Source organism: Peromyscus californicus, unplaced genomic scaffold (genome assembly GCF_007827085.1).
Source record: "Peromyscus californicus insignis strain IS unplaced genomic scaffold, ASM782708v3 Scaffold_23__1_contigs__length_62951481, whole genome shotgun sequence".
Taxonomy (NCBI): domain Eukaryota; kingdom Metazoa; phylum Chordata; class Mammalia; order Rodentia; family Cricetidae; genus Peromyscus; species Peromyscus californicus.
Genome location: NW_026294534.1, coordinates 32170196 through 32180403, shown reverse-complemented (window position 1 = coordinate 32180403; position 10208 = coordinate 32170196). Strand labels below are relative to the sequence as shown.

Genomic DNA, 10208 nt, shown 5'->3' with positions numbered 1-10208 from the left:
AGGAAACCACCAGTATGGATTGAGGCAGTGAACTCATCCTCAAACACACATCCACCACCACCACCACCACCACCACCAACACCCACAGCACCAACACCATACCATACCTCACTCAGGACAGAAAAGAGACAGGGAACACAAGAGGGATGAATCGTCCAGGCTGGTATCAAGAGAATAAATGAGAGGAAAGGTGGATAAGGATGAAACAAAGGAAAAATGTTATTCATTGGTGATAGAAGTTTTAACTGGTATATCCTTTGCTGTGGGATGGTCTGCTGTGGGATGTTATGTATGGCAAATGTGTTGCTCTGATTGGTTGTTAAATAAAACACTGATTGGCCAGTAGTCAGGCAGAAGGAAGTATAGGTGGGACAAGGAGGAGAATAAAGCTGGGAAGTGGAAGGCTGAGTCAGAGTCACTGTCAGCCACCACCAGGACAGGCAGCATGAGAAGATGCCGGTAAGCCACAAGCCACGTGGCAAGGCATAGATTTATAGAAATGGATCAATTTAAGCTGTAAGAACAGTTAGCAAGAAGCCTGCCACTGCCATACAGTTTGTAACCAATATAAGTCTCTGTGTTTGCTTGGTTGGGTCTGAGCGGCTGTGGGACTGGCAGGTGAGAGAGATTTTTCCTGACTGTGGGCCAGGCAGGAAAACTCTAGCTACAATGGTCTGTATGTCAAATTGCTCTGATTGGTCAATAAATAAAATACTGATTGGCCAGTGGCCAGGCAGGAAGTATAGGCAGGGCTAACAGAGAGAACAGGAAGGCAGAAGGAGTCACTGCCAGCCAACTGCCATGACAAACAGCATGTGAAGATGCCAGTAAGCCACAAGCCATGTGGCAAGGTATAGATTTATGGAAATGGATTAATTTAAGCTATAAAAACAGTTAGCTAGAAGCCTGCCACGGGCATACAGTTTGTAACCAATATAAGTCTCTGTGTTTACTTGGTTGGGTCTCAGTGGCTGTGGGACTGGCAGGTGACAAAGATTTGTCCTGACTGTGGGCAAGGCAGGAAAACTCTAACTACAAATGGCGCCCAACGTGTTGGCAAGAGTTTCCACCTAAAACCTGAGTAAAAAAATGCTAAAACGAAGCTAAAAACAGTTTCTAGTTGTCTCTTTCAAGCTAGGGGCAGCCTGCGTGTTTGAGCTTCTATGGCGGGTTCCTGGCATGTGCGCTGGACCTGCAGTATGGCAGGAATGAGGCCTCTACAAGTGGCACATTAAGCTGCGTGGTGGATTTAGCCTTTGCTAGTACAAAACAAAAAAAGAGGTTTCTGGGCTACATACTGCTTTGATAGAAGCATAGACCCACTATTTCTGAGAGTTGATGGCTCCCAGAGCTGGCAGAAAACATACCACTGCCATGTTGGGAAGCTGAAGTGGGCAGAGTCAGCAGCCATAGAGCAGTTTCAGTCTTAGAATGCTGTCATTTAAAGCAATAGGCTCAAGATAATATAAAAAATAAGCCACGTAAAGATGACTACCACACAGAGAATCTGGATTATGTTGTCTTTGATATTTGTAACGGAAGGAAAACATTTAATTGTAAAAGCTGTTGAGTTATGACAAAATGTATATTTTAAAGGTACCTTGACTTCAAAATTTGGATATAAGGATATGTTGCTTTGGAAAAGATGCTCTGCTTTTGTTTCTACAGAAAGCCAGAGGCTATGGATTTGTTCCAGATTAAGATACATCAGGTTTGACCAGCCAAGACCACCTGAAAGGTCTCTGATGACACCATGGCCCAGATGATCCAACATCCAGAATTGTTTCAAGGCAACTGCCTCAGACGATAGAGCCTCACGGACTACTCCATGATCCTAAAATTTTCTTTGTGTCCCCATAAGATACAGCAGCCCCCTCGAGCAGGAAGTAGTAAGAGAAGCTACGCCCAAATTCCCAAATATACCAAGCTGGCTTTGGAGAAATGTAAAAGTTAAAATCTTCCTCTTTTTTAAAAAAAAAGAAAAGGGGAAATGCTGTGGGATAGTCTGTATTTCAAATTGAACTGATTAGTCAATAAATAAAACACTGATTGGCCAGTGGCCAGGCAGGAAGTATAGGCGGGACTAACAGAGAGAACAGGAAGGCAGAAGGAGTCACTGCCAGCTGCCACCATGACAAACAGCATGTGAAGATGCCAGTAAGCCACAATCCACGTGGCAAGGTATTGATTTATGGAAATGGATTAATTTAAGCTATAAGAACAGTTAGCTAGAAGCCTGCCACGGCCATACAGTTTGTAACCAATATAAGTCTCTGTGTTTACTTGGTTGGGTCTCAGTGGCTGTGGGACTGGCAGGTGACAAATCTTGTCCTGACTGTGGGCCAGGCAGGAAAACTCTAGCTACAATCCTTTATGAAAATCATTGTGGATGTTCCTCAAAAACCTAAATAATGGAGCTATAATATAAAACCCAGCTATACTACTCTTGGACAGCTATCAAAAGGACTATATATCCTACTACAGCAACACTTGACATCCATGTTTATTACTGCTGTACTTTTGGATACAGGGAGTCACTAAGTATCTCTGGCTGTCCTGGAACTCACTATGTAGATGAGGCTGGTCTCAGACTCATAGAGATCCAGCTGCCTCTGCCTCCTGAGGAGTGGAGTTAAAGATGTGCTACACTAAGTCTGGCTGCTGCTGCATTCTCAATAGCAAAGACATTGAATCATTCTAGATGTCAATCGACAGATAAATAGATAACAATAATGTGATATATGTGTACATACAATGGAATTTTGCTACAAAGAAAAATGAAGTTAGGAAATTGTCAGGAAATTGAATGGAACTGGAAAAACATATGACATGAGGCAATCAAGGCTCAAAAATAAACCATCTACGTTCTCTCCCTCATATGCACATCTTAGCTTCTAATTTTCATGTATAATTGTGTGAAAACATGAGGGAAATACAAAGAGTCCCATGAATTCTGACTTTAAATAATTGATTCTTTAAAAAAGCTTAAATAGCCCAAAGTAGCTAAATAGTATCAATGCTTTGCTGCTCAAACATTTCTTTTTCTGCAGGCATTGCAGTTTCCCACTCTGAAGTTTTGTAGTACTCAAAGTACTAGTGCATGGATAAATTGCAGGAAACATCTTTGCTATTGTATCACAAGAATGGCTTTCCCTTCCATTTGCAATACTTGTCCATACAGGGACTTCGATGGTCTCCTTATGTTGGTATGTGGGCAGACTCTTCTCTTGAGTAAGAACACATTTGTTCATGTCTCCCCAGTAAGAATACCCCAAACCATGTGCTAATCAACTCAGTTCACTTTATTAGAAGAACTTTAAATAGAATAGATGTCTTTTGCTTTCAAAGCTAAGTAACATTGGGCTTGGTTAGTGCTTGGATGGGAGCCTTAGTCCATAAGAGCAACATGTCCCTAAATTCTTTTCCAGGCCCCATCCTACTATTACACTGACAAAGAAAACAAAATAAATTTTCTGGGGATATCCAAGCCATAATTGGGATAGAAAGGTTTAATAGTGTCAAGGTAATTGTATAAAGACAGCCACTTAGTATCCATGTAGACACACCAGAATTCTACTCTGGTTCTTCTGTTAGAAAAACATAGCAAGAAGCCAAATTCCCCAATTCAGTAATGATGCCCAAGGTCAGAGCTGAGCTTCAAAACATCATGGACCAGCTCTCCTTCAGTCTCCTGTCCCACTGTTTATATGTGGGCCTGCAGACTGTCATTGGGTTTGTAGATGACTACATTCCACACTTTTGAAGGTGTGTGAGGATTAGCACCTGCAATCTACAGGGGATCCTTCTACTCCCTACCTTCTTGCCAAATTCAAGTTCAAAATCAATGAAGTGTTCTAAAAGAGACACTGTGTGTCCTTGAGACAAGCCCCTTTCGTGTCCTGTGTTCACTTGCAACGAGATCATGAAGCTATTGAATTTAGAAATTTCAGAAGGCCCTATAAAGCCTTCCAATTCATCAACTATTACTTGGAGATGGTGGTACATGATGCTAATGATAATTGCCATGAGAACTAATAATGCCCTGCTCATGACTCTATTACTGTATCACACCAAAATGTCTGGGTTTTGCTTCTCTCTCAGGGGAGATCTTTACATTGACTGTTCCAGATGCCACCCTCAGATGAAACGGGGGCACCGAGTAGGCACTACTGAACAAAGACAAGCTGTGCTTGCTCTGGGCATTTCAGATCGCTCTCATTGTTTGGCATTTCTCTTGATCCAGTTCTTCTCACCACCACAGAGGTCTGCTTTTTTATTTCATGATTTTTAAAACTGAATTTGGATGACTGATGTTATTTCCACAGAAAAGATGACAGTGACTCCTTATTATACATATTCTACACAGAGTTTTAAGAACTCTAATCTTCTCAAATATAATTTTATATGCATGTATGTGTATGTACATGTTGCGTTCATAGGCATGTTTGTATGTGAACCTATGCAACTAGGTGGAAGTGCACCTTGCCCATATGTGAGCATATTCATGTGGAGACAGGAAAACAACCTCTGGTGGCACCATCAGAATCTCTGTCCACCTCCTTGAAGACAAGGAGTCTTGACCTGGAGTTCACCAATGAGGATAGAATGGCCACTGAGTGACCCCAGGAGCCTCCCTGTGTCTCCCTGCCCAGAGCTAGGATTACAGGCACCCAGCACCACCACAGCTGGCCTTCTACCATGGATTCTAGAGAACTCAGGTTCTCATAGTTGTGAGGCAGGCACAGTACTAATAGAGTGAGCTTTATAGCCCTGCATCCTATATTACAAACAGAAGTGTAAGGAGTTCAATTGCTTACCTTCTGCTAAGAGACCTTAAGAAATTCTACTTAATTACATGGCAAAATTCTGAGGAAAGAATATGAACAAGTGAAAATTTAAAAAATCTTCTGATGTGTGACTCCCTCCTGTGTTCTGTGTTGTACAAGGGATGTTCTATGTCACTCCGCATGCAGACATAAATACTATGCTCCTGAAGTACCCACACATCACAACCTACATGGTGTAGGCACCACCTCTAGACTAGAGATCACCATGAAGAGACTGAGGATATTCAGCCCAGAGTTTGGGAATGAGCTCCCTGATTGAGGGATCCCAGTGTCTGAAGAGGGTTTTGGTAACTTGGTGTTGGACCCTTTGTGATTCAGGAAATGTTCAAAGACCAAGGTCTCAGCACCTGGGAGGCAGGTTGTTTGGTAGTTGTTTTGTATCTCTGGGGCTTACAACGCTGTTGCTTCAGAGAGCTAGTAGCAACCAACCACTGTCTACTCCATGAGCCACAGTGTGAGGTAGCATGAAGTGAGAAACATCAGCTAAGTGTTAGCACTAGACTTTTATTGATTACTGAGGTTGGCATCCTGAAATACTAAACATCTCAATGGTTTTGTTCCTGGAAATTCTTAAACAAGCAATGCGTCAAGGGCCAAGTTCACACATGGAAAGACATGGGAATGTTTGGAAGATATGTTGTGATTTTTGGAATTATGAGCTTTTGCTAGGAGTGCTGACATCACTGGACTCTTCTTCTTCTGAAGAGGAAACACTTGGTTCTTCACTCCTACGTGGTATTCCATACTTATTCCGAAGACAAATGAACATAAACAGTGGAAAAATAACAAAAAGAATCTGAATAATGCTCACCCAGTTATTTTTCTTTGATTTCATTTGTTTTGGAGGTGGAGTTGGAGGTGGAGTTGGAGTTGGAGGTAGTGATTCAGGTACAGGTGAAGTTAAAGTTGGAGGTGCAGGTGCAGGTGGAGGTGGAGGTGCAGTTGGAGTTGCAGTTGAAGGTGAAGCAGGAGGTGGAGGTGGAGGTGCAGTTGGAGGTGGAGATTCAGGTGTAGAAGGAGCTGGAGTTGAAGTTGGAGGTGGAGGTGCAGGTGCATTTGGAGGGGGAGGTGGAGGTGCAGGTACAGGTGGAGCTGGAGTTGGAGTTGGAGGTGTAGGTGCAGTTGGAGGTGGAGGTGGAGGTGGAGGTGCAGGTGGAGTTGGAGGTCGAGGTAGAGATGCAGGGCCACTGTCCACACTCCCCCCAAAGCCATGTGCCACGCAAAATGGTGGCTTCCAACCAGAGTTGCAGTGGCAGTGGTGTAAATTGTTACAGACCCCTTGCATATTGCATGTCTCTGGTGAGCAATGACTTACCCAAATCGACTTATTGACACACTTTCTATTAATGCACACGTGCTCTGAACCACAGTCTGTGCCATCTTTCACATCGCCAATGTCAGGTATTGTCATCCCAAAATGGTAGTCAGTTCCCCAACAGGTGATACCATTGAGATGTGTCCAGTGAACACTGGAATGGTCTTTTAAAGAAGGAAGAGCTTTTACGTTCTCACACTGCACTCTCCCACAGAGGATGTCTGAGTCCTTACATCTTAAGTATGTACTCCTGAATAGACCACAGTTGCCAAAACGGTCACCTTGGCTGTTGATTTCCCTGTAGCATCTCTGAGCTGCACTCCTGGCTTCTTTGCCAAAGATCTGCTGACACTGTACATCTCGGTTATGGTTATTACACCTCTTTTCATAGCAGTAGCCACCATCTTTACAGGAGCTCCCATCAAGCAAATACACATCCTTAGGGCACTCATGTGAAAGTCCATCACACCATTCTGGAAGGTCACATTCATTGTCCTTTGCTCTGCACACTGTGCCAGATGGCAGGATCTGGCAATCTTTGCAGCAAAGCCCAAAAGCACAGGCAGCCCCACCTTGGAGGGTACAGTTCCTCGTACAACATGGATCTGCTGTACATTTTTTCCAAGATCCACAATCACACTGCTCTCCATCATCAACCACACCATTCCCACAGGACTTTAATTTGTATATGCCTATTGGCTTTTTTTCCTTGCGCATACATTTGGCAACAGCATAGACTTTCCAAAAGTAAGCATAACTACAGTTACTGAATTTGAGGGTACCACTGTCTGTTGGAGCCATTAAGCATCGTTCCATTCCACAGGTACATGAACCCTCATCATGCAGCATACCCAAATTATGACCTATTTCATGTGCTGTAATTTGTCCAAAATGAAAAAGATTATCTCCGATCAGACGATCAACTCCACAATTATCCAATGGCATACAAACAGTTCCAACATAGGCTAAACCAAGATACCGTTGAAAATTATATAGCACAAAAAGATGTGCAATATCATTTTGAATACGATTATTAAGGCTGGTAGCTTTCCAAAAACAAAAGTCTGTCAGGAGATCATATATATTACTCACTGTAATTGGATTTCCTTCATTCCACATCTCAACTCCAAGCAAAACTACCTCAACATCCAGTGTAAGGTAAATCTCATTTATTATTCCAACAATGATCAATATTTCCTGTAACACACGTGACTGATTGCCATTCAGATAACGAATTCGCTCATGGTCAACAACCAGTGCCAACTCAAGAAAACTCTTGTGGGTCCACCAGCCCTCATAGCTGCTTTGCATCAGTGTGGGATTATTATTCCCATGGAGCTTCATTTGCCATGCTAGCTCCTCTTCTGTCAATGCGCACCTCATGGGGAGTAATTGTGTCTCCTCGCTGTGTATCTTGTGAACCAAATGTTCAAATGTGGAAGAAAGGTTCTTGGGCTTGATTTCATATACTGTCCCATTTATCTGTAATATTCCTTGAATGCCTCCAAAACAGGTGGTAAGAGCAACCATGGAGTCTGGGTCTCCATCCATATAGCCATGGTAGTAGCAATCCTTCTGGACAAAAGGCTGGTCCTTGTGTAGAGCACCTTGGTCAGTGTAAGTGAATACAGAGAGCTGTCTAGCTATGAAAGCCTTTTTGGCTTTCATGTAGATAAAATGTCTCTGACCCCCAAAGTGCAGGCTATAGGTCAGCCATCCCGTAGCCCACATTGTTCTGTTGCCTGTGACCCTTAAGGGTATCACTACTTCTGGGAGGCTGGTGTGTTGAGCATGCTCAGTCAAGGGCCATGTGGAAAGAAGGATCAACATCTCCAACCAGAGGTGCAGATGAGTTATCCTCATGTGCACCACAGCCTCACCCATAACCACCATGTCCCATGAGACATCAAAGGAGGATGAGTTTTGTCTTGGCTGCATGCAGTGCTGACTCTCAATGGTCTGTCTTCTGGCTGAGTTGATGCATTAGAGCAGCAAGACTAAATGACATAGGAAGAAGAAGGCAGACATAGGAGTAGCTTAGTTATGGGCAGGCCAAGGTAGAAGAGAGAGCCAGAAATGAGATTAAATGGCTCAGGTATTGGTCTAAGGCACAACTCCACATAGTGCATTTGATTTGCTGTTTAATTTTGTTGAAGTACATTCAAACTCTGGGTGTAAGTAAGAATTATAATTTGTCCATGTTGATGCCTTCTATACATACATAAAGAACTCTTATTTTTAACATATTGCTTCTTAAATATAGCACTTCACATACCTACATAAAATATTCAATATAAAAGGTGTCAATACACAGTGGTCATATATATCATATTTTAGTGAGTTAATTTTGATGTCTACATATCAACTTGGAATACATACAAAGTGTTTTTTTCAATTTCCAACAATGAACTTTTGAGTAAATTTTCGTAGGAGTTATCTGTAAACACTGCTCACATGACTTTTTAATCACCCATTTACTATACTCACACACACACACACACACACACACACACACACACACACACACACACACTCAGACAATCTGCAGTAAGTCATTACTTTTTCTATCTTCATTTTAATGAAGGTGAAAAATGTCGAAGCCTCACTGTCCAGAAGCCTATGATTTCAGAGTTTCTACGGCCTGGTGGGGAAGCCGTTGGTATCTTTTTACTAAGTGGACCTGATACTCCTTTCTACTAGTGTTCTCAATATACTTGTGTTCATAAGTCAGTGCTTCTGCCAGCCTTAGAGACGCTCCTGTTCACAGCGCTTTCCTGGAAACATGGTATTGAAATAAGAGAGTCTGACACCTTAGCTGCAGGCTGAATTCATTGAGAAATGTATTTTAAACATGCCCCGTGCTTCTTTAATAATTTGTACTTATTTCCACATTGTTCCTTAATTTTCTCAATTTTTAAAATCAAGGCATAGGAACACGAATGAAAATGGACATTTTTTTTCATGTTGTTTTTATTATTGAATTTAAATAATATACTAACTTGTAAAACCAAGAAGTTTTCACTGAATTCTTTTGTATTCAACATTGGAGCTTTTCACTGATTATTTTTCTGAATCTTCGTTTTGTCACTAAATATGCCTATACAGGACCTTGTTTTCAGTCAAACACAAATCTCAGTTTTAGAATAATATTAGTGCCTTAATGACTTGGATAAAGTAAACAAGGACAACAAATTAGAGGCTTGCAAACCTGAAGAGATGGTTTAGTACATAAGATGCTAGTGGCGCAAGCATGAGGATTGAGTTTGGATCACTAGAACTCATATATACCATCAGTGTTGGTGATTTCTTTCTGCAGACCCAACACTGGCAGACAAGGCTGGAAGTGTCTGAGCAGAAACAGAGAGATTCTTGGGGATTTTTTGGTCACCCCGTCTAGTTACATTAGTAAGTTCTGTGAGCATTGAGAGATCTTGTCACGAAATAAGGTGAGTAAAGACAAGGAAGACATCCAGCATATGTGCACTCACATATACATTCACAATTTAACTCAGGTGTACAACACACACACACACACACACACACACACACACTCTAGGCTTATTGCACACAATGCTTAGAGAACAGAGCAGAAAGGAGGAAAAGAAAAGAAATTTTAGAGGACAAAATTTCTAAATTTTGGGTAACATCCTGATACTACCATTCTTTTTCATGTCTTTGTGGTTTGTTGTTATTGAGGTTTTTTTTTTTTTTTGAAGATAGGATTTCAGTTTATGACTTTGTCTAAATTTGATTTCATGGTCCTTTAGCCTGAGGCTCTCATACAAGTGCTATGATTACAGACATGTACCACCATATTGGTTTCTATACTTTTCTTGAAATACATTTGGCAATTCAAATATTAATTTTTGTTCTGATGGTAAATATTGATTTATTATTGATGTAATACTCTTGATAATTAACACATAAATTAATCATAATTTATTCTTAAAATGTCATGTAATCTCAAAGAAAAACAAAAGAATACAATCTAGACTGTCTATAATATTTTATACAATGACTTAACCGGCCATAGCTCCTGAGTGACT

The 10208-nt window shown here is 41.5% G+C and overlaps 1 protein-coding gene across 1 annotated transcript; it reads right to left on the bottom strand.

Moving 5' to 3' along the window:
* Positions 1 to 5499: 5499 nt before the first annotated feature.
* LOC128119468 (disintegrin and metalloproteinase domain-containing protein 25-like) lies at positions 5500 to 8100 on the bottom strand. The gene has a single exon (XM_052752851.1). The coding sequence runs from the start codon at positions 8098 to 8100 to the stop codon at positions 5500 to 5502; it is 2601 nt and encodes an 866-aa protein (XP_052608811.1).
* Between the last annotated feature and the right edge of the window lie 2108 nt (positions 8101 to 10208).

Excerpts from the sequence above, each read along its gene's own strand:
- LOC128119468 (XM_052752851.1), bottom strand. The coding sequence starts at position 8,100 with ATGCAGCCAAGACAAAACTCATCCTCCTTTGATGTCTCATGGGACATG.